General features: G+C 29.7%; 2 protein-coding genes across 3 annotated transcripts in view; one reads left to right on the top strand and one right to left on the bottom strand.

Moving 5' to 3' along the window:
- The window catches only part of whd (carnitine O-palmitoyltransferase whd), a 24,564-nt gene extending 2,498 nt beyond the window's left edge, over positions 1–22,066 (bottom strand). Inside the window, exons 1-10 of one of the 2 annotated variants that reach the window (XM_018538265.1) lie at positions 21,756–22,066; positions 3,238–3,393; positions 2,955–3,091; positions 2,575–2,851; positions 2,077–2,400; positions 1,642–1,841; positions 1,376–1,580; positions 1,181–1,288; positions 1,062–1,087; positions 722–787 (exon numbers count right to left, since the gene is read on the bottom strand). In XM_018538265.1, the coding sequence (XP_018393767.1) occupies positions 722–787; positions 1,062–1,087; positions 1,181–1,288; positions 1,376–1,580; positions 1,642–1,841; positions 2,077–2,400; positions 2,575–2,851; positions 2,955–3,091; positions 3,238–3,378 (1,484 nt within the window). In that variant the 5' untranslated portion in view covers positions 3,379–3,393; positions 21,756–22,066. Of the gene's footprint in view, positions 1–258; positions 322–721; positions 788–1,061; positions 1,088–1,180; positions 1,289–1,375; positions 1,581–1,641; positions 1,842–2,076; positions 2,401–2,574; positions 2,852–2,954; positions 3,092–3,237; positions 3,394–21,755 lie in introns of both variants that reach the window. The other variant, XM_018538266.1, reaches the window with a different exon arrangement.
- LOC108772606 (uncharacterized) overlaps positions 6,016–24,326 on the top strand; it is a 67,037-nt gene continuing 48,726 nt past the window's right edge. The window contains 1 exon segment of the mRNA XM_018538177.1: positions 6,016–6,067. Coding sequence (XP_018393679.1) covers positions 6,016–6,067 — 52 coding nt within the window.

Here is a 24,326-nt window from a genome sequence, read left to right as displayed (position 1 = left end):
CACGCACACACACACACACACACACACACACACACACACACACACACACATATATATACAGTATATATATATAGATACGCATACACAGGCAAAAATTTACATGTATAGAAACGCTTGTAAACACAGAAAAGTTAATCACCGTATAATGATAATTATAATGAAAGTACAATTGTTAGGAATGATATAAATGATTGGTTAGTAATATGCCCCACTACATTACATTGTGTAACAATACACAATAATAAACAACCCGATTACCCGATTTCAATATCAGCAGTTATTATAAACTCCCATAGAGTTCCGAGTACCGGTGCATCAGCCCTAATAAGCATATGAGAAAGAAACATTAAAGTCAAAACGCGACAGAGAAACGTGAAAAGCATCCATCATCAGTAATATAAACATCTGGTAGAAACAGGTAACCTCCAGGAAATGTAATATTTAAGAAACTGAAACATATAATAAGCGTAGCATAAACCCTGCAAAACTTTAAAGATGACTACTGTGAAGAGCGCTCCAAGACACTAAAAATTTGTTAAAAAAAAAGTATCTTAAATTAAAAAACAACATACATATGTTGCAATCCAAACTATTTCCATAGATGTATTTTTAACAAATAAGAAATAAATAGTAAAATGTACAACAATTTCTTACAAAAGCAGAAGAAGAAATGTATATATGCAAAAAATAAGTAATATTCTATATGCTATGTAATTCTTACTGTCGGTTCAGGAACTCCGAACATAATATGTATTCCCACAAGTGTGACATGACTGCAGCATCTGCCCTGCTCATTACTTATCATTATATGCATTGTTTCAATATATACACATAAATTTGTAATGTCTTATTTTATATTAATAAAAATATAGGTTTAATTGTTTATAGTATATTGTGTATAACAAATTCACGCTTTATGTTTGTCTGTTGAAAATAGGTGCGCAATTTTTTAAAATAACTTTTTATATGGTAAAAAATTTTACGAAAATGTCAACGATGTTTTCATTACTTAATGTACATTTTACTTAATCTTCATTACTTAATCTACAAAGTATACTCACCAAGAATGCTCTGCGTTAAAACCAATCTGTGTAAACAGAAATTATTTTTATGATACACTGAAGCTAATAATAATTAGTTTTAATATAAAAATAAAGATATAATAATATATATTACTTACTCTGCCATTATTTCCAATACATAGTGTAAAAGATTTATCGAACCATCGATCATATCCTTTTCCATGTAATAGGTTCGTACCGTAATGATCTAACTTTTCTGGATGTTTCTAATGTACGAAATAATTATAAGAATTATATTAATTTGCAAATATGATTAATATTTATATTGTTTAAAATGTTTTTAAATAACGTACTGAATCATATTCATAAGGTACATCGTCCAATGCGACTACAAAGGCCGCCTTTTCAATAATATCTAAAGAAGCCTTATTTACTCCTTTCGCGAAGAAATCTTTTCTGGCTTGCGCCCAGGTAGTTCTTTCACCAGCTGTTAAAGCAGCTAATTTCTCCTCTCCTTCCGATGGTGTTGAATTATCGTCCAAAATTTGTTGAATCTGACTGTAAGGCGATATTATAATACACAAATGTAAAAATACATACTGATGAAACAATAACTTACAGTTCTATCTCACAAGGTTGAAGAATTCTATTTCGGTAATAAATTAAAACTTTGAAATATCTGCCTTTATGATACACTACAATATGTCTAGAATCCTGATAATGCACAATTTTGTCAACTTCAATTCCTGGAATTCGTGTAGTATTGAATACTCTTTCATATTGCCAAGAACACAATGGTACCAATCCTTGAACTAAAATCTAAAAATGTATATATATTTTTAAATATAAGTCTCTACATGATTATAAACTTGTGCAATACAAAATATCAATTTGTAGCTCTTATTTTATGCTTTATATAATGTTCTCTAAAGAAAAAATAAATAGAAATAAAGATATTACAAATAAAAATCCATATGCATTTCCTAAATGTACGAAACTTTCTTCATTTTTAAATATAATAATAAAATAAATGATTAACAAAAGAATAACTAACAGGTTCTAATTCTTGATGCTCGATGAGACGTCTATATTGTAAACAGGAATATATTACAGCTCCGGCTCGGGCGGCTTGCAAGTTCGTGAAATGGGTGAGAATGGCGTCCATCCCGTAGAAATTTGAGTTGACCATTAGAGGCGATCTTCCGCGTAAATAAACATATTCCTCCCACCAATCAGATACATAGTTGGTGGCCCACCAAGACTTGAGGATTAGGTAACGCTGCAGTTTGACTCCGATGCCATTCTGGAACTCCTTGGCTAGCTTTTCCATGCGAGCGTAATTCTCATCATCGAGCAACGGCCGTACGCTTCTCAGATACTATTTAAATGTACAATACTTTGATTTTTTTCACTACAATGGTAAAGAGAAATGCCTACAGCTGTATAGACTAAACTAGAAACTAAATTAAAATATTCATTAGACCAGCAATAATTTCGAATTCAATTACAATCATTCCAACACAGAGATTATAAAATACGTTATCAAGCTAACCCGTTCCATAGTTTCAGGTACTGTCGGTAGTGGCAATCGTGGCAATGATCCTTGGAAGCTGTACAGCATGGGCTTATGCCAACCTGAAAATAATTTCACCAGCAACAGCCAAAATTGGGTCAATTTTGACGGCTTGCGACCTTTGCCTCTCGCCTCATACATCCATCCTTTGTACAAAAGTAATAGCTTCAACGTGTATCGAATCGCGTATATAACCGCCAGCCATAGGAACAGCCCGACTACGAAGGAGCCTGCCAGGTGTGCCAGTACTGAGGAACTATTACGAAAAACAATGATTATCAATTACCGCTTCATCCGCGTGCGTGTGGAATGAATAGAAATAATTTATAATTGTGAAACTCAGAATCACATAAACTTACCCAGAAAGATACGGCGAAACTTTCCCAACTAGGTCATACGGGACCTTGTAACCAGCAAAGTGTATCGCCGTTACTAAAATTACAGTAACCCATAAACTTGTCAAAGAAGCTGGATAAACGCCGCTTTTCAAATTGTTCTGTGAAGAGAAAATGTAAAGATCTACGTTAATATTCTTATCGTTTAATAATATTCATTATTTTATATTAATATTCGGTATTTGTTCAAATATTAGAAAGTTCAAATATCGGCGTATATTTCATTTACCAGAACACCGCGACTCACCTGAAACCGGAAAAATCTTTTTTTCCACGACCTTACACCAGAGAGCCAGACCAAGTGGAGTACCTCTCGATCGAAGTTTACATCCCATCCTTCGTGTGTTATTGAAAAGCTGAATGCTACGGCCGAATGGGCTTCCGCCATCCTGCGTTAGCCTTCCTGTAAAATGCGTATGTTGGAATTAATCTAACAATTAACATTTCTGTTGACTTAATTATAGCCTAGGTTTACATTGCCATTCAACTGGTAAGAAACAAAGTAAGAGGTTTTAAATAATGTTAAAACAGCTGTCGATATTATGATTCCAAATATAAAGATATATCAGGATGTACATATGCCAGTCAATATATGTTAATCATATAAAAATTAAAGTTTAATATTTAAGATAAAAAAATTAGTTTTTATTGAATTTAGTAATAGAAGGGTATCACATTTATTAAAAATATCACGTTTTTTTAAATCCCGAAAACAGGTTCATTAAGAACATATATGGGTTAAACGACAGAGAAAGAGCAACCTCGTCACGACGAGCTATAAGCGATCGTAACGATAATAATGATGCAGGGTGAACACAGATATACCAGTTGACCTTACTTAAAAGCCATAATTGCGGTGCGCACGAGTGCGTGTATGAACGCATTGTAGAACGTCGCCAAGCTGGTAAATACGGACCATCATATGGCAATGAGTTCGGTGTACTTGCAAATCGCCATTTATGATATATAGATTTATAAAATTTTAAGGAGCTCAATACTCAATATACATATAATCATATTCGACTTTCAAAAGAATGTTTGATAGAGACTGTATTTATTCTAAATCTTCGCATTTATCATTTCTCTTCCAATCTTTTTAGTAAAACTAATAAAACTAACAAGTTTTATTCGTAATATTTCTAAAATTAAAAAACTTTTTTGTTTGTATGTATATTTAGTTTCAAAAATAATATCTATAAATCTAGTTAAAACATAAAGTGAAAAATTGAGCAAATTTTTTTTCTTATAATATCGAAATAAATTGGTTTTTTTACATGCATATTTTCGAGGGTATATATTTATAAAATATACTAAAAACTGTTCATATATATTAATAAGCAGCTGTAAATCTTGTCATAGCGTCTATTTTCGTAAAGAATATTCACTAATCTAGAATAATAAGACAATAAAATATTTTCAGTACAATCTACTCTAATGTGAACGCGAATAATAATCATATGAAAAAATGAAATTTATTTTGATAAATATGACATCAATTTAATGGATCGAAGAAAACATGTTTATCTTGCAAAAGCCTAAAATGAAAAGGAAAAAAACATAAAAATTATAATTTGGAATGCAAGAATGTCAAAATATACAAAAATAAAATGTTAATCATGCAAATAATTAATTATTAATTAATAATCAATTATTAATTAAGATTATTAAAAATGAAATAATTAATTTTCGATTAACTCTCAATATTTTACATCAATTATTTAGATCAGTCGCATATGTAATTAATAAATAACATTCTATAAAATATTAATATCTGTTGTTATTATTATAACAACTTTTGTTATAATAATTTATATAAATTTACCAAACTTTTAATTTGTAGATTAATATGATGTTATTTGGTGATAAGATATTATAAAATCATCTACTACAAAATAAGTGTACTTTTTTTTTATATAAAAGCTTTTCATTTTTTCTATATCTCGTATATTAAATTATAATAATATTATTGTTGTAGAATTTCCATCATCATGGAGTAATAATATTATGCGAGTTGGCAGTTGTTGCGAAGTGAAAGTTCTGCGTAAAAAATTCGTAAAAATATACATAAATATATTCTAGGTTACAGAGTATGTGTGTAATATGCAAAGTGTTTTAAAAGATTAGAGACTGTTACGTGAACCAAGGATGTTGAGAGCCGAGGATGGTCTTCTCCAGTGTTACAATTTTGGTTACAAAAAGTGTACTGTATGCGAGATAGAAAGTCCGTCTGCGTTTCACTTGATTTTCACTTGAGTCATGATGGAGAGGAATATTGGGAGAATGGGAGAAGAACGCATCTGACAGCTTCTGTTCACTACAAGATTTATAATTAATTTAATGCTAAAACTTGCACGCGCACGTTCGCGAATAAGCTACAAATACAGAAACATTAGCAAATATGTCACTTAGATAGAGGAAAATAAATTAACGATAATTCGCGAGGATGTCCGAACGAATTATGTAGACAGCTCGTCACGCTTTCAGATCGGAGATTTTTTAGCGAGAGTGCTCAATTCACATTCGAGAATCATTTTCCTCTTGATTTCACTAGGAAAGCCAGTTTATTATCAATGATATCAGGACACTGTGTGTTGTTTAATAAAAGTTACGATTTCTTTTTAAATTTTGTACGTGATTTTGGAAAGATAATTGAATTAACTCTCATTGTTATAGGAATATCTACAGTAAATATACGTTTTTTAAAAATATTGAAAAATGATGGATACCTCGTAGAGAAAAAATTAAATAGAACATTATACATTCGTATACTTTTACGTAATGTTGTACAACTTTTGTATATAAGTAATAATTTTGTGCAAATATTGTCTAATCTTTTCTGTACAATTTTACGTAATATGTTGTACGACTTTTGTATGTAAGTTGTAATTTCGTACAAAATTATCTAATCTTTTTTTGAACAGTTTTACGCAATGCTGTATAGCTCTTTTTTATATAAGTGATAACTATACGCACAATTAAATATCGTTTGATCTCTTTGAGAAAAAAACATTCAGAAAATATCGACATGAAGAAATCATCCTCGACTCTAGGTTATCATTCCCCCACGCAATTCACAGGTATATAGTAACTATACCCATTTGTGAATGTGACTAATAACCTTGGACTTTGAACAACGACTCGTCCGGTTAGAAGAGCTGTCTATAAACTTAACGAATAATTGCGCATGATCTTTTGACGCTTTCAGATCTACCCACGTTGCATTAATGTATTTATCAATTATAAAAACATTCGAAGATGTACTTGCGATGGCTATTCAATTGGATTATCTTAATGAAAATGTGATAATCAGGTTGTCTGTTTTGTTTGTTCTCGGTAGGCGCAAGTCAGTCTGACGATAGACGTCTATTTTTTAGAATGTAATAATCGTTTTTCAATTGATAATTTTTTGATAAATCGCTGATAGAAGAAAAATTGTATTCTTGAAGGATTTTAATCGCTTTTCATGCGTTCTTTTAAACCAAAAAGTCATGCTCGATGACTGTACGTATGTCGGTATTATTTAGAAATAGTTTCTAATCAGAATCTAAATACGAGTCGCATTTTGTATGCAAGTCTTTTAATTTTAGTAAAATTATACAAAAGAGGATATACAATAAAATTATGTATAAAGGTTAATAAATAAAAATGAATAAAGGGCATAAGAGTCAAAAATTAAAACTAATCTTAAATGTCAAATTTTAAAAATATATTACGAAGATAAAAAATAGAAGATATACATTTATATATTAGGATTAAAGGATATACATTTATTATTTATTTTCCTTTTTTTGCTCTATCTCTCTCTCAAAAGTTGTTGAAACATGGTGGACAAATTAAAGGTGACTGTTCCGTATCTTGATTCTGATTAGAAGGTCTTTAGATGTCATTGTGGTGACAAATAAATTACATCGAGCAAGCTCCACGCTGTACTTTTACAAGTATATATGATGGTCATGAGCTGTATTTGTCAGTGACATATATATGTGTATTCCGTTGATCTAGTCTAGGATATTTAATTGGTTTATAAATTTTTTTTACAAAAAAGGTATCAGGCAAAACAAAATCGATTGTTATATACATAATCAATGTTTCAAAGTCAATGACAAATGCAATTATGCGGAAATATATATAACGTTTCTCTCTCCCTTTCAAACCGCAAACATAAACAATCACCTATCGTATATAACTCCGATAAATAAAAAGGATTACCAATCACAGAAAAGCAGTCAAGTTCAGATATGAATCCTGTTTGCTTGATAAATTATTAAAATAATCTGATTCACTCTTTAAGCCTGTTCTCATCTGTCGTCTTAAACACAGATAATATAGTATACGTGCATATAATATATACATATTTTTGGTAAAAAATTAATCTGTTATTAAAAGTCGATGTTTTTACAATAAATTTAAAAATATAAATCAATCAAATCTTAATAACATCTGCGATTTTCAGATGTATAATTTTAAATATTCTAAGATTGAGGTATCTATTTGAATTTCTGATTTCTGAAAATTTTTACTATCATATAAAACTAACTAAACTAAAGAAGGAGATCACCAGAAAACAGCGAAAAAATTGATTGTAGCAATGGAAATAAATTAATGCTGCCTATGCCTTTTCTTTGTAAATTTTATACTTTTGCTGTTATAAATTCTCGTATACGTGGTTTCAAAAAGTCATTCTTTAAATGTATATTGTTCAGCACGGTATCTGATTGAGAGAGCATATATGTACATATATATATATTTTTACACATTATAAAATGCTTTTGTGATTTTATAGTGCTTTCATGAGCAAAGGTGTTAAAGAATTTCTCTGTTACTTGCAATAAGAAATAATCGTAAGTGACAGTTTGTACTTTCATTGTGCACTCTTCGTTATTTTATCAGTATGTATAATAAGCAATAGTTTACTATCGCGACATGACTTATTGAACTTTACTCGACGATACTAAACATTTACTCTTGATACAGAGTGACGTTTTGATCATACACGTCAATTTCCTTATCTAACCTTTCTTGATGTAAATTGCATCACTAAATTAATAGAAAATCTTACTAGTGAGATAAAAATCGTTAGCATAATTTTAAATGATCTTTGGTCTGCTGAATTAACTATGCGCGATTTTTTTACCATGTGCCTAATATAAATTTTAAAATTTTAAAAATGAAAGTTTTTTTTATCATATATATATATATAGACATAATACTTTGTATCAAATTTTTATTAAATAAACAGACGTTTTATCTGAAACACAAAATTAAAATACAATAATAAAAAAATCACATTAAATGAAGGATGATTCATATATGCTATTTATTTTATATTTTTTTAATTCGTTATGAGTTACAATTTTGTTAATCGTATATAAGCACGATACATTCATCAATTATCTATATATTTATCGTATAAATTATAACGAAAATTGTGCATTATACTTTGATCTTTGATAATATTTGTACAAAAAATAAGTATTGAGATGTAGTATCACTCGTTGACGTCAACTAGTTACAATTACGATACGCTAATACTGACGTCTGTCGTAAAATTTCCGCGAGGTTTCACTATTTTTTTTTTTCTAATAGTGGTATTGGTCTTCATGAGAAAAATAGTTGTCATCTCATTGTCTTTTATTAACCTAATAACATTTATAAACATTACTATGTACATATTTATACAGCCAATGATTTAATTGCTTATGTATTAACTAAAATTGATATATCCGTATCTCGTTGTTACCGTCGCAATTTAAAAAAAATTTTATTAATCTTTATGCATTATCTTTAGTTTCTTTATGTTTTACTATAATTCGATGTTTTTAAATTTTCTATGTAAGTAGAAAATATAAAAATCTATTTTTTCTGTATATGCCTCTTTAATCCGGATATAAAGAATTTGCTGATAAAAGCCCAACGTGAAATATAAAATATCTTGTGAGAAACCATGTCAAGATATCTTCTTATCGGTGTAACTTCTGTCTGGATGATAATGCGTAATATTACTAATAAAGACTTTATCATTAAAATGCGAGAAGTACTCACTGCATTTTCAATTGATTGTAAACGTTAAATATATATGTTTATCATATTATTTAGTCATAAGTGCCGTGATGAAAACAGAAATTTTTGAATCATTTAACGATGTCTGAATGAAAAAAAATTCACCATTTTTCAATACAATCATTTTTCTCCGATATTTGTTTTCCCTTACATAATTTTCTATTAATAAATAATACGTAATATTTCAATAATTTATGAGTAATATTCAATAAATAATATAGAACACAATACGAAATTAACAAAATAATATAATTTCGAAATAATGATGCACTTTTTGTAAATTAGTCAATAAATTAGTAAATTTAGTCTTCTTAACGGCTCGAAATATTTAACAATACTCGCAATTTTTTCTCTACTTTCTATATTTTCTGCATTGTAGTCTTATTTCAATGTAGTATTTAAAAGAAATATTGCATATGTAATACTTTATTATTAAAAAAATATTGTAATTTTTCTTGAAGTCTCAACAAAAAATACAAAATTTACGACTAATGATAGTTTAAATATATTACCGTACTATATTTGTAATACAAATTAAACAATTATAGTTTTCAAGATTAATCAAGTTTCTCAGAGAGAACTTTAACAAATTACAATTTACTTTTACAAGTTCATGATATTATTCTGCGTATATTAATTAGTTAATAATATACTCGTATTTCTTTATTCATCGATGCGTAACTTTGCATTTATTTTATACAAAAACACTTATGTTTATTTATTAACTTCCTGTTATATACAGGATGATTCAGTTCAACCGCAGGAGCCCGCACGTACACAAAAGTGAATTGAAAATGTTAATAGCAAAATGTTGTGGTATCAATAGTTTTCAAATGCTTACCATCGGAATCTAAGAATTAATTATTTTTTATCGCAACAAAAATATTGCTATTTAGTCGATTGTTATTAAAAAAAAATACTTCTACGCCTGAGAGAGATGAACAAATGATTTACAATCGTTAGTATTCGATATTAAATATATGTACATCAAATATAGAAACGACCTTCGAACCATGATCAAGACGCACGTTAAAACGCGCACACGCGCGCACACACACACACACACACACACACAGTGACGGATATTATTTCCTACATTATTCCTTATCAAAGAGTAACGATACGTAACGATTACTTCTCCATTCACGAGTTTACTCCGAATTAAACTTGTCGACGGCTTCAAGATTGCACGACAGACAAATCGTAAATATCCGCTTTTATTTTGTAATGTACACACCTAATTTATCGGTGATTTGTTCATTGTTGTTTGTGACTTTAATAACGCAATTTAAATCACTTGAGCATTCAGCATATCGGAAAAAAATACATTACATATGTACATTTTTAATTATCTGAGTACGTTAGTTCAACAAGAAATGAGTATTTTTTTATTTATTTTATTTCAACGCGCAGATTCATTTATTCGCAATTGAATTAATTTATTGTCGACACAAACATTTCGTGAGTACGCGATTCTTAATATCGAGCTGATTACTTATATAATCTATTTATAAAGAAATGTGATGTAATTTCCGCCGGAACTATTAAATACGATGTACCGGAAATTTAATCGGCAAAATGATTCGCAGGACCAATAAAGCGAGGCAGTTCGTGAAAAACTTTGCATAAAACAATTTATTATACAGTAAAATTTTGAACTATATATATATTAATTATTTAGCATTAAACTAGTTTATTTATAAATTTAATATTTAAATGGTCATAATAAGGAAACAAATTTTTAATTTATGGTTTAAATATTTTAGAATCTCACAAGCACGTTCAATGCTAAATATATGAATGACATTAAACGAATGTTTAAGTATATTTGGAACAATACTCGGAATTATTCAGTCAAGCGAAAGTTCGAACTATTCAAATTTCCATTTTGACTCTGTTAGATCTTGGGGGACTACCATATAATTTGTATTGTAAGTTGAACTAAAATAAAAAAATATTAACGTAGATCTACATAATTATTAATATCATTTAAAGTTTAGATAGCAAAAAAATGCCAATTAAACATTTCTTAATAGAGAATTTTATATATTTTTTTATTTGATGGTATATTTTATACAAAACAAAATCATTATTATATATCAGAAATTACGATAGCATTCCATAATTTAAAAGTAATTTCAAAGTGTATTATTATCCTGTGTAATTAATGCAAAATAGTTATCAATATCAACTTAGATTGGCAAGACGAAATAAAAAAAAATGACATTGATGTCGTCGCGATGAAACCTAATCACAATGACGATGGAAATGTACGTCGTTTATTGCACATAATATATAATCAACATAATATCGTGCATCCTACGTTGCTCGTTCACGAAAACAACGTATGTTTCTATAATTAACATAATTAAACTTCGTAATTAATGGTTGTCTTATTGCGTAACTTGTGGTAAGAATTAAAATTAAGTTTCTATTGTTTATTGGAAATTAGGACTTGAAACTCTGAATCGAAATGAAGGACCAATATTTTTCTAAAATACAATATTAATTTAATCCTTAAATACATGAAGGCATATTTGACTGCCGATATGTAAGTATTTTCTTCAGTTACTTTGTGAATTATTTGGTATTACATATACAATGAAATTTATAAGTGAAATAATGTCAAAATTTTCCTTTTTATTTTCTATAATTTGTGATTTTATGCTTATTCAATTTGTTTTTATTAGAATTCTTAGATATTTTACATTGCATATCAATAGAAATTATCACAAATCATTTCAATAAAGCTTATTATTATTGTTATTATAATTTATATCGTTATTATTTATGTACATTAAATTCGCTCAAAATCGATCACTTTGATGATTAAAAGATTTTAATATTTGATGATTAATTCACTGAATATTTTTTTACGTGGATATCTCGTGCACAAGTATATTATTACTTGAATTTGTACATACTGGAAAGTTCATGCTACGCTTTGCATTGCCTACTAAATTATTATCTATAATAATCAGTATACATTTGATTAGTACGTATATTTTCGGTCGGTGATCTGAATCACGATTAAAATGAAATGCATTGTATAGTACGGCTTTCAAGTTTATTACACAAGCGGCGAATGGAGGTGTATAAAAAAAGTATGGCGAAGTTACTTTCTACACGAGATAATGCAAGACTCAGCAACTCTTTGCACCCATCAACTGTATGGTGTTTTTCGTAATAGAATTTTTTAATAGAAATGTAACAAAATCATAACGAAACGGTCAATTAAAAACATAATATCACAGTATCTAATTGTAAATGCAGATAATTGCCAGCGGTAATGTTAGTATTATGCAAATAATCATATACAATTATAAATTTTGCAGTTTATTCAAAATAGAAAGTCATGTAAATTATAGAGAAATCATGTAGAATATAAACAATTATTAAAAACACTTTGATATAGAGATACAGAGAAATTTGTATTTAAATACAAATATAGCTACTACATAGTAGCTATATAAAAACTTGCTTATAAAAATATACAAGGAAATATGGCGAAAGATATTAATCAATATAATTTTATTTTTTTAATTATGAAAACATCAGCAAAAAAAAAGTACAGTTTCGAAACAAAATTAAATTTAAAAGCACCTGTCTAAGCCTGAATTCTACATTATAACTGGTATTTCAGCACTTTTGCTGCTACGTTGGACTTTGACCGTCGTATGGATGTGACGCGTGTGTTAATCATGTGGGCATAGAACCAGACTCCGTCGTACTTCACTTGGAAAGATGTGGTTTTAGTGCAAGCATATAACTGCACTTATCATAAGTTCTATGCATAGAGAACAAATCGGAATGGATTCTGATTAAAATTATTAAATTATTTTTTCAATTTCTATTGTATTTGCTAGAAAAAAAATGGAATAATTCCGATTGGAATGCATTCCGAATAATTCCATATAATAACTGCCTTCTGCACAGCACTTATAATAATAAATTATAAAAAAATAGTTAATAGAATTTAATCCTCTCTTACATTCATCATTGCTTTTTTCTACATATATCTGCATGTATCTCATGTAGTTAAAGAGCTATTTTTTGCGTAATTCACTAATAAAGTTTATTACACATATATATTGTATTTATTCTACGAATCACAATACAAAAAGGTGATTATATTATAATGTACTTACTCATACCAAATAAATTTATTCAGCTTTTATTGAATATATAGGTTATTGACCTAAGAAACTGACCTATATATGATAGTATTAAAACTATTTCAATTATTATTTATTAATAATTTGTTTAATATGCCATAGCAAATTAAATCTTCAAAATATTAAACTAAACAAGTCGTATCGCATTCAAAAAATTATTTTTTTAAACATATAATACGATCTACTAATTTTTGTAATTAATTATGCCATTTTTTACTCAAACCTTTTTTCAATTAAACCAGACAGTGATTTACACAATTTTTTACTTAAATCTTATTTATAAAATTATCGTTGATTTTTCATGATATCAGTTGGTATCTTTGGTGTTTTTATGTCAGAATTTTCTTTATGTTTTATGTAGTTCAAAGTTACTTTTGTCTTCATGTTATATCAACTAAATGTTAATCAATATTTTAATCTTTTGTTATTATTATATATAAGCCATAAAATATAATAAATGAAATGTACGAAATTTATAATATTATATATGTACGTACATATATTATATTTGTGTTGCACATAGCTAAAACAGAAACGTTTCGTAATTCTGCACGGAAAATAACTTGCTGCGTGCAGCACTGGATTATTTTTATCCGTGGATTTTCATTTGGCATATTTATTTAGAATCAAACAAAATGTTTACATTAAATTAAATGTTAAGTCAATTATTAAACGTTGATTCTCGCAAATGAATAAAAGACAATAATACACAATCAATCTGTAGCATTAAAGTTCCATAAAATAAAAAATTATTAACACTGGATGTACAATACATGAAATTCGATAGGCTAACGTTTTGCATACAATAGCAGTAGGAAATCATGTATCAAAGAAAGTCTTTTACAATGATATTTAAAATAAAATATCATTAATCATATATTAACAATAAAAGTAACTTTTTGTAACATGCAAGCTTCCATGCGACTTTTAATTAACTAGAATAATCGTTCTCCTACTATCAACATTTTTATCTAATATACCGACGATTATATATGTTTTCTACTTTGTTTTACGTAACATCAATAAGTGTAAAAAAGTCAATTTAAAATATTTATATATCCTTGACATTTAATTGTTATCTGGAACACAAATAATCACGATGTATGAAGAAAAATAGGATTCCTTTGAAATTGTAAAATAAAAGTTCGAGATAAATACATCTCTAAGAAGGGGAACTTGTATGTGAGATTTATAATTGTAAGGTGTTTTATTATTTTCTACACGCGAAATTTCTACACTATACATTGGTAATGCCAACTATATATTTATCATCATCTTTTATCATGAAAAGGCATTTTCCAAGCGTGCTAAGGTTTAAAAAAGAGAAGTTCGGATATAATAACTATCTCATTAAAATTCAATGTTAACGATCTTATTACAAAAAAAAGTACAAAGTCTCGAAACGTGTTATGATTTGAAAATGTTAGGCTTTTTATTTCTTTTTTTAATAATTCTTATATAATTTATTAATTATTTAAAACTAGGATATATTAATTATTATTAAAAACTAGTATATTATTTATTACAAATTAAATTCTAAAACCTTGTCAGAGTTTTAAGAACTTTAAAAACATTTTTATTTACAGAACTTTAAAAAAGAAAATTTATAGTTGCTCTATCTCTATTCTTTAAATAAATATCCAACTTCCTCTAGATATTATCTATATAATTAATTGCAAAATTCGAGCAGCTACTTTTAATTTTTTAAATTAGTTACTTTTTAAAACAGTTACTTTTAAATTTGACAACTAAAATTTACAAAATATTCAGTTATTTATTGTTATATTAAAATTTATCGTTATATTAAATATACAACTAAAATTAATTTATATTAAATTTAATTGAGTTGCCCAAGTAAAAAGTTGTTACGTAAAATTTATGTACTTGGGCAACTCAATTAAATAAACGCAAGTACAAAAGAAATGTCAGAAGGTCGATATCAGTATAATCGTATTGTGATCGTAGAGGGGAAACTTATTATATTGCGTTATCATGCATTCCGATATGTTACGAGTTACTGTCTCATGCTAAATATTTGCTTAAGCAAGACGAAAGAGAGAGGGGGGGGGGGGGTAGATCTATAAAAAAATTCTTTAGATATCAAATACCTAAGGTAGTGCGTATTTACAGTATACAAGTTTCATACTGAAAATAATACGCAACATTATTTAATAAATTGTAGTATCTTTTTTATTGAAACACCACAAGTACATTGTTTTAATCTATTGACTTTTGTTTATTTTTCGTAATTTTTTCCAACTTTTTTGTACACCATTTTGGAAATTTGAAAATTTCCCAGAGATAGAATTCTGTTTCAGCCGTCTAAAGACAATATAATGCATTATTTTATGGATTGTCTTCGGCGTCTGATAATGTTATTACATTTAGTTCTTCGCAAAATAAAAAAATTATAATCGGAGCATTAGATCGGGATTGTAGAAGGAATGAGGAAGAGTTTCTTATTACGTTTTCTTAATTTTTCTGAGGTGAAATAAGGAGAGGAATACACATCATGCTGTAGGACTGTAGGATAATCTTCTTTTTAATGGAATGTTGATGAAACCAACATTACGCAATAGAGGCAATGTAATATGTCACTATCTTCGAACAGAATTCTACCGTAAGATATAATGTTCAAGCTACCAGAACGATAATAAAAATGTGTACAAAAAATAGGAATTATGTAGGAAAATAAACTTTGTAGATTAAGATAACATACTTGGTTTCTCAATAATGTAATATCTTAATTTTAAAAGTTGTTGCTTCTTACTTTCGGTATGACTTTCTGGTATTACATACCTCTCATGTTATATACCTATTTATATGATTCCTTGACACTATAAACGTTATTATACTGCGCAATATAACATCTAATAAAGATTAAATTAGCTAACATAACATATAATATATTATATAAATAATATTGTTGTTCAATCTATCAAATTCATCTGTAATTTAAATATCGTGGAACAAAAATTGAGCATAATTAATTCTTGTTAATTTTTGTTTTCTCTAAAGAGAAAAGATAGAAATGTCAAAATCACAATAGTTATGTCTTATATGTTATGTATAATAAAATTTGCATATACTTTAAATACATTAATTAAATGTATTCAGGTATTTATTTCAATTTGCTAAATAAATAATTAAACAGTCTAAATCGAGCTAAATGGATTTAATAATAATAATTATTATTCTTAAATTTTACAATATAAAAAATTAACAAAAGCTAACAAAAATGTCGTACATTTCAGAACACACAGGTCCTTCTTCAGCGATTCTTACAGGTGTTTGCGCCTTTGGATTGATAATATTCTTATAATGTGTGATAATGCGTTATAGATATGCTGATATAACAATTATAGTTCGAATTGCTTTTCTTGTTCTCAATGCGAGTATATTGTCTAGAGTTAGATAATTAGTTGTCGTCAATAAAGATAGTCAATGATATAAAATAAATTAAAGTGAATATTTTAGTCAAGGATAATATTGAATTTGATAAATGAATAATTAAGTTAAAGATAATACGTCAAGTTTGATGAAAATTGAATAATTTATAAAGGCATGTGAGACAGGACCATCATTACAAAGTTCATCCGATCGAGTTGAACGTAAATGATAATAAAACGCAAAAGTATAATATTATCCTTGACTAAAATATTCACTTTATTTTATTTCAACTAATTATCTAACTCTAAACAATACACTCGCATTGAGAACAGGAAAATCCGAACTGTGATTATTGTATCAGCATGTCTGTAACGCATATTTTATCACACATTGTAAGAATATTATCAATCCAACGAAAAACATCTGTAAAAATCGCTGAAGAAGGACCTGTGAGTTCCGAAACGTACGACATTTCTGTTAGCTTTTTGATAATTTTTTATGTTGTAAAATTTAAGAACAATAATAATTATTATTAAATCCATTTAGCTCGATTTAGACCGTTTAATTATTTAATTTGCATTGCAAAAAGCGAGCAAAATTTATTAATTTCTAAATAAAGTAATAAAGTTAATAAAGGCTTTAGCTAAATTTTCTTTCACTTCTTCATTTACGTGTAACCATAAATGTAACTTTTACTATATTCTGTCTAATAAATATTTCGTCATATCTCCTTTCATTCATGTGGCCACCCTATATTTAACTGCACCACACGACTGTCTGGATAGCCGCAAAAGTGCAATCGCCTTTCGTAGGCGTGAATATGCACGTGTGCGTCGTTGGTCGCGTTCTAATTACAAAATCTTGTTTCGAGAAGTGGACTTTGATCTAGAAAAAAAATAACTAGTACACGTTTATCACCTTTCTGGTTCTTTATTTAAAATACTGGCTTTTCGATAGACGGAAAAATCTTTGGCTCTAATCGAGTTAATTTTTTTTATGTAGAGACGTTGATTTTCTTCTGGTTTTGGAAAGCAGAGAGAGGTGGATCAGATTCGATAATTTCAAGAGAGAGAGAGAGAGAGATCATTTTTCATAGAATGTCACGTGTTATCATATTAAACATTTTGATATGACTGACGTAACTTTATGATAAATTAGCATAGCTGTACTTTGGTTTTGTGCGGCGTCATTTACATTTCAAATGCATAGACGTAATAATAAATATGTACATTTCTATCGTATATTGTACTTTTTGTTTTGTCCTCCTTTCTTCGAATCGATTGAATCCTTCTATATCATTTTAAACACAACATGTGACTCAGCAGAAAAAAAATATCGTGGGAATTTATACATATCAAAAAGAAAAACTTAACAAAACCAAATGGAAGCTGAATTAGCAATTAAATTCATTCATAAGCATTTATTAAATTTGAGTATTTAATTACGCGTAAAAATACTTCTTACGATTTCGACAGTTCATTAATTCGGTCATTAACCAAAGATAACACTATCCGATCATAATTTTGTCTTTGGCTTGCAAAGTATCATTTCTAGAGTATTTTTTTATGCTAAAAATAATGCTGTTCTTAGAATAGGCCTATTACATTTCCGAAAAAACTGAGATAATATAGATCACAAATGAAAATTGCAGCCATATTTAGAGCGATATAATAAATTAATTCGCACGCAATATTTTATTTTTGTAATTACATGATTTATATTTCTTGAACTTGAAAACAATAAAAAGTTAAATAAAAAAGAATATTAAAAAAGACATGTAACAAAGATCGCCTCTAGTGGTGCACTCTGGAAACATATTGTAACTAAATGATCTTGTATGCTAATCTCGGAATATCAAATCCAAGAAACACAAATTATATAATCATAAAAATAAAAATGTGCACAAACCAATTATATTGTCATAGTAAGACAATTATATTCTCATAATAAGACATGACACTAATTATACATGATAAATCTATAACTTTAAACCTGTATAACTTGATCTTAAAAAATCATACAAAAATAAAAGAAATTCATTTTGAGGGTAAAAAATAGCACTTTAAAAGATAATGAAATTGAAAAAATATTAAATTCTTTTAAACGAGATGTAGTTCCAAGTATAATAAAAATAATTATTTTTCCATGCCTACCTCATATTTTCGCTCGAAAATGAGACGTGACAGAATATTTCTGAATACGCGGATTTAAATTCAGCGCAAATAAAAGTTTTCAAGAAATAGCACTTTACAAGTCAAAGACAAAAAAGTCAAATTTTGTCGGACAGTGTAATAAAAGGATTCTTTTTCCATCGCTCAATTTTCAGCTTGGAATTTTGAAATTCTAATTAAATGTCAAAGAATGTTAAAATTCTTTGAAAATAAAGTTGTTCACTGACAGTTTATTAGCCTAAAAATCAACAATGCTAGTTTTTAACGTTAATACTGAACTTGTATGTTGCGTCATCGATCGATAAACAATTCTACTTTACACGTTCTTTGCTGATAGAAATGTACATTTATATATAGTTTCTCTTTTTGTATATTTTATTATATTTAATAGCATATTTAAGCGTTTCTGTTACTAGAATAAAAGATAGAGCAGATGAGAAGTAAAATGTGTTTCTTCCCGAAAAATGACGACAAAATGTGCTTCTATCCAATCGATTAATGAGGCCCGATTCGATTTAACCGTGAGCAATATGTTGACACGTCATAAATTGTGCAAACGTCGAGCCTGGAAAGCGATGTACGCGTGACGCGGACGAGTTCTGTTCAACGACGAAACGCTTATTTAAATCGCCGCGAGTCTCGCGAAGCCTCGTATTTTTCTACATTCGATTCGACGACGGCTGACGTTTCTACGTGTGTACACGTGGCACAGAACTGTGACTGTGTATGTACATCGTGAGAACCGCGGAGTCGAAGAAACAACAAATCAGCTCTCTTTAAAATACACTTTCTACGCATTCTTTTCCCGTCATCTCTCCTCTTTCAACCTGCACTCCGTCGTTTCTCGCGTTGACAAAAAATGCAACCAGCTGTAAAACAGGTCTAACGATGCAACGGTATGTCACTCGGATACTCGGGAAGCACCGTTAAAATATTTGCCGAGTCGAGGCAGATAGAAATTCTGCAGTATCAGTTTAGTTCCGAACGCGTGAAATTTTGCATGGCTCCGTTAAAAGCTCGAAAAATCCGCTATTATAATTGATTTGTATAATTAGATGATATGAAAAAAAGGAATGTAAATGTCTAGGACGTAAGTAATAAAGCTAGAAGCCCCCTCTTCAATTGAGAAAAAACGGATTCTTAAAAAAAAAAAAATTTTAGAATAAAACTTGAAGACTCTCACTTTGAAGAATAAAATCTTATTGAGTGCTTTTTATTTACAGATTTAAATCAACACAAACATTTTATCTTCTTTGACATTTAGAGAGTAACAACGATATAATAGAAAGACACAAGTCGACACAAATGTGTCCAAAATTATTTACTTTTAAAGATTAACAATTGTGCCATTCATTTTCAAGATTGACTCAATTTTCATTCCTTACTCTCTAAATTTCTTGAAGTAAAATTTGACTTCAAAAGAATGCAAATATTTTCACTCTTTTTTCAATAGATATTTAAATATTTTCTTTCTTTTGGAGTGAGATTTCACTTTAAGAGATCCCATTTCCAAAAATTTAGAGAATAATGGAATTTTTCTAAAAATACATGTTTAATTTATTGTCGCGTATATAACAGCTATTTATTTTTTATTCATTAACTGAAAAAGAGGACGTAAAAAAGAACTATCTATACCAATAGCGAATTCGATTGAATACACTCATTATCATATCAATGCGTACTGGTGCACATTAAAGCCGTGTACATAAATTGAGATAAAGACACGTGTTTACTGTAAACATAAAAACCGTTTAAATCGTGAAATATTTTATTGTTAGGGAAAATATTAAGTATAATGTATTTTATAATTCAAAATATTTGCATTTTTTTCACTGTTACACTCAGATTAAATCAGTGTATAACGGCTGTAATATGTCCAGTGTTTTCAATCGAATCAGCCATAAAAGAAGAGGACAGAAACTCTCTAACAATAAGTTTTAAAAGTACATACAAAAATAAATGTAAATAATTCTGGCTAATATTCATATAAGTATTATGTGTGTAAAAATAAATATAATTCAATGACTGATATTCACCTAGTTCGTTCTTATTATATTTTAAGACGGTCTTAAGTACAATCTTAAAATGTCATGAACCAATCATAGAACTGTATATTATCATCTCAAAACATTATTTAGGATGATTTCAAAATAAGAATATTGTCTTGTGTGATTGACTAATCTTAAGACCATACTTAAAATAAACTTAAATATAAGAACCGATAATGAACATCTAAAATAGAGGACAAGAACTTAAAGATAACATACTTTAAGAAGCGATATGTATCGAAAGTGTCGGTATATAGAGAACAGCTTATCTCGACACCACGAAATATTTTTATCATTACTTTTTTTATGTGTATGTATCATTCTTCTATTAGTTTCTTGTTGACGAATACGTGCATTGGCGTGGCCAATCGTTCTTGGCTAATCAATTATTACGTCGCAGAAGAGCGTAAAATTACAACGGAATTCGAATTCCACGCGAGTATATCCAGATGTATATTTTGTATGTTACATGTCAATTTCATAAACGAGAAAGTGTGATCCTCGATTCAAACATGGATGAAATAATTGCTGCGAAGGTCAAATATCCTCATATCCCAGAGTCCATTTAAACTTATGTTTCCATCAGAGAATAAAAAGGCTGTAGAAAGGAAAGAGGAAAAAAAATGCTATGTATCCCTGAAGAACAGGCTTGCTTGCTTTTTCTCTCTCTCTCTCTCTCTCTCTCTCTCTCTCTCGCCTTGAAACATCTGTGCCTTTAAACGGAGAAGCTAACCCTCGCAAGCTATTGGTTGAAGCGCGAAGGCGTGCGGCCGCGCCTCCAAGCCGAAATGTAAGCCACCTCTCTCTTTCTCTTTCTTTCTGTTCCTCTCTTTCACTCTCTTTCTCCCTACAGTCCCTGTCCCTAATAATAGAACAATCCTGTTACACGGACGTGATGTGGCTTGCGTGCGTAATACTCACTGGCGAAACGTATACACGCGTGCCTGTTCCTAAGTTTACGTGGAGACGATGGGACGTTGCAGCTGGGCTATCACGAGGTTTCTCGCCTACGGTGAGGTCCGACGCGACGGAACCGTTGCACCGAGGTCGAGCTTGACGGAACTCACACTTTATATTACGCGCTACTTGCGTTTAATTGTCGTTTTCACGCACCGCACCCGTCAATAACACGTAGGAATGAGTCAGAACACTACCGCAGAGTGCAGACTGCTGCAGACTGACCAGGACTGATCATGGACTCCGGACTGGCGTGGACCCAACCGACCAACTCGGAGTACTTGGACTGACTGAGGGCAACTACTGAGGACCCGAGGCACACGCAATAAAGCGGGACGGCGGCGCTAAAGTTCGGTACGCACGCGCGGTGTAAATACTTCTTCGGTGAATGCAAACGTATAAGTGCTTCAGGCTGTCAGGCAGTTCTAGGTAATCTAGGTTCCGCTCGCCTCCTAGTCTTCAAAAGAAACGTATACGAAAAACTAGGGGGAAATACTATACTCTACTGCTATAGTATACGCTACAGATACTATAGTATATCCGTAGTTTTTGTACCGTTGCTTTTCAAAAATATAAAAGCCATGCCACACAAAAAACTTATTGACCAATCACAGTAAAGGCCGTAGGGCATAACCACAACGTTGATTTTCTTACTGCTTATGTCTTACTGTCTTAAGATTTTTGTGTGCCACAGGACCCTTTAAGTCTCCCTGCATGGTCAATAATACTGAATCAGTATTACTGACAGTATACATTGGTTTTTATACGATGAGGTATTATTGATAATATTTCACTTCAGTTTGACGTGATTTATTGACGTATATTATTATCTATCTATGGCGACATGGATCTTAAGGAAAAAGCATGTATTTAAGTCCAAATCATCGTCAGTATTCTACGTCAATCCATTAATATTAACCACACACAATCAATAATATTGTCAAGTATTCGTTGATTGATACTGACAGTATTACTGACCGTGTACAGAAGCCTCCTTTAGGACCCGTACAGATTTCCTCTGGGATCCTCAGGGGCGTGTTCAGATTCCCACCCGAGTGCTCCCCAGGTGTTATGTTATTAAATAATAAGGATAGAAGGATACCTGAGTAGCACTCAGGTAAAAATCTGAACGTAACCCAGGTTAGCCTTGTTTAACATTCGATCATTCATTGGGTAACAAGGACAAATGATATAGTGCTGGGGGTGGCACTTGGGTGAAAATCTAAACGCAGCCCCAGGTGGAGGAATAACAATAAGTTATGCGCAGGTAACCAAGGTTCGTGGAATCATAAATCATCTTGGCAAATATATGGAAAACAATCTCATAAAAAATTTAACTCGCTGTGGACAATTATTAATAATAATAAAGTTTTATAAAGTATCAAAATTATGATCGTTTTCCTTTTATAGGCAACACAAAGTCCAAACGAGTTCTATTTTTGTTATATTATTCATTGAATGCCAACAAGGATAAAACGATATTTGTATATTTTCGAGTATATCCTTTAAAAGAAAAGCGGCTTATAATAACAGAGTCGATAAATAATAATACATACGTAATTTTGCAATGGATTGACCGTCCGAACACTGACGTCACAGTCGCATGAGTCTCGTAAAGTCGACGAGAGATGTCGCCACTGTGACGTTAAAGCGGACGTTGCACAGTTATGTGCATTCGATGAGAAACAGACCAGTTCCATGAACATTCGAAGGAAGGCGGAAGTAATAAGATATGCCTAATCTACAAAGAACAAAAAGAAGTTCACACACTGCGCATTTAATATAAAGTAAGATATCGAACTCGCTTGTTTTTTCCGTACTCGTTGATGAAAAACCGCTTCGAGAAATCAAAGAATGTATAATTAATCCGGTTAGAGATGATGCGAAGTTAATATCTTTGTATTTATGAAAATATCTTTGTATTTAGGCCGCGAACGTGCAAATAACAGGCATTTATTATCTAGGTTTTAATCTTGAAAAATATCACATATGAAAGTACTACGAAAATATATATAATATATACACAACTTATTATACTACAGTATTTTTATATATACTTTATGCGATATTTTTTAGAATGCGCAGCTTAGTGACCAACCATCCCAAATTAGAAGAGGCAGTGTCAAATTTTAATTTTTCGTCCCACTTTACAACACGTCCCGAGTTTTGAATTAAGGGCCTGATATATATTTTATAGGTATTTATTATATTTATTATTTATTTATACTAGTATTTATATTTTTATATATAAATTGCTTATATAGTAACATCTAAGAAAATAATTTAAAATCTTTTGAAGATACTTAATTGAATCTTGAAGACATTATATAATAATTCCATTTAAATAGGTATAACTTCTTGCGGAAAGATTTTGCTCGATAACTAAATGGGTAGATAATAACAGCATTCAAACATCATTTGTGCAATACATTTATTAGGTATTCAGCATTGAGAGTCAATCGGCATTTCCTGATTCCGAGTTAAACCTCCGTGACATAAATCTTTGTAAAGCATCCGTAATATTTAAACCACCAT

This window comes from Cyphomyrmex costatus, unplaced genomic scaffold (assembly GCF_001594065.2).
Source record: "Cyphomyrmex costatus isolate MS0001 unplaced genomic scaffold, Ccosl1.0 scaffold193, whole genome shotgun sequence".
NCBI classification, from domain to species: Eukaryota; Metazoa; Arthropoda; class Insecta; order Hymenoptera; family Formicidae; genus Cyphomyrmex; species Cyphomyrmex costatus.
The sequence above is the reverse complement of the archived record's forward strand: the minus strand, read 5'-3'. Positions and strand labels throughout refer to the sequence as shown.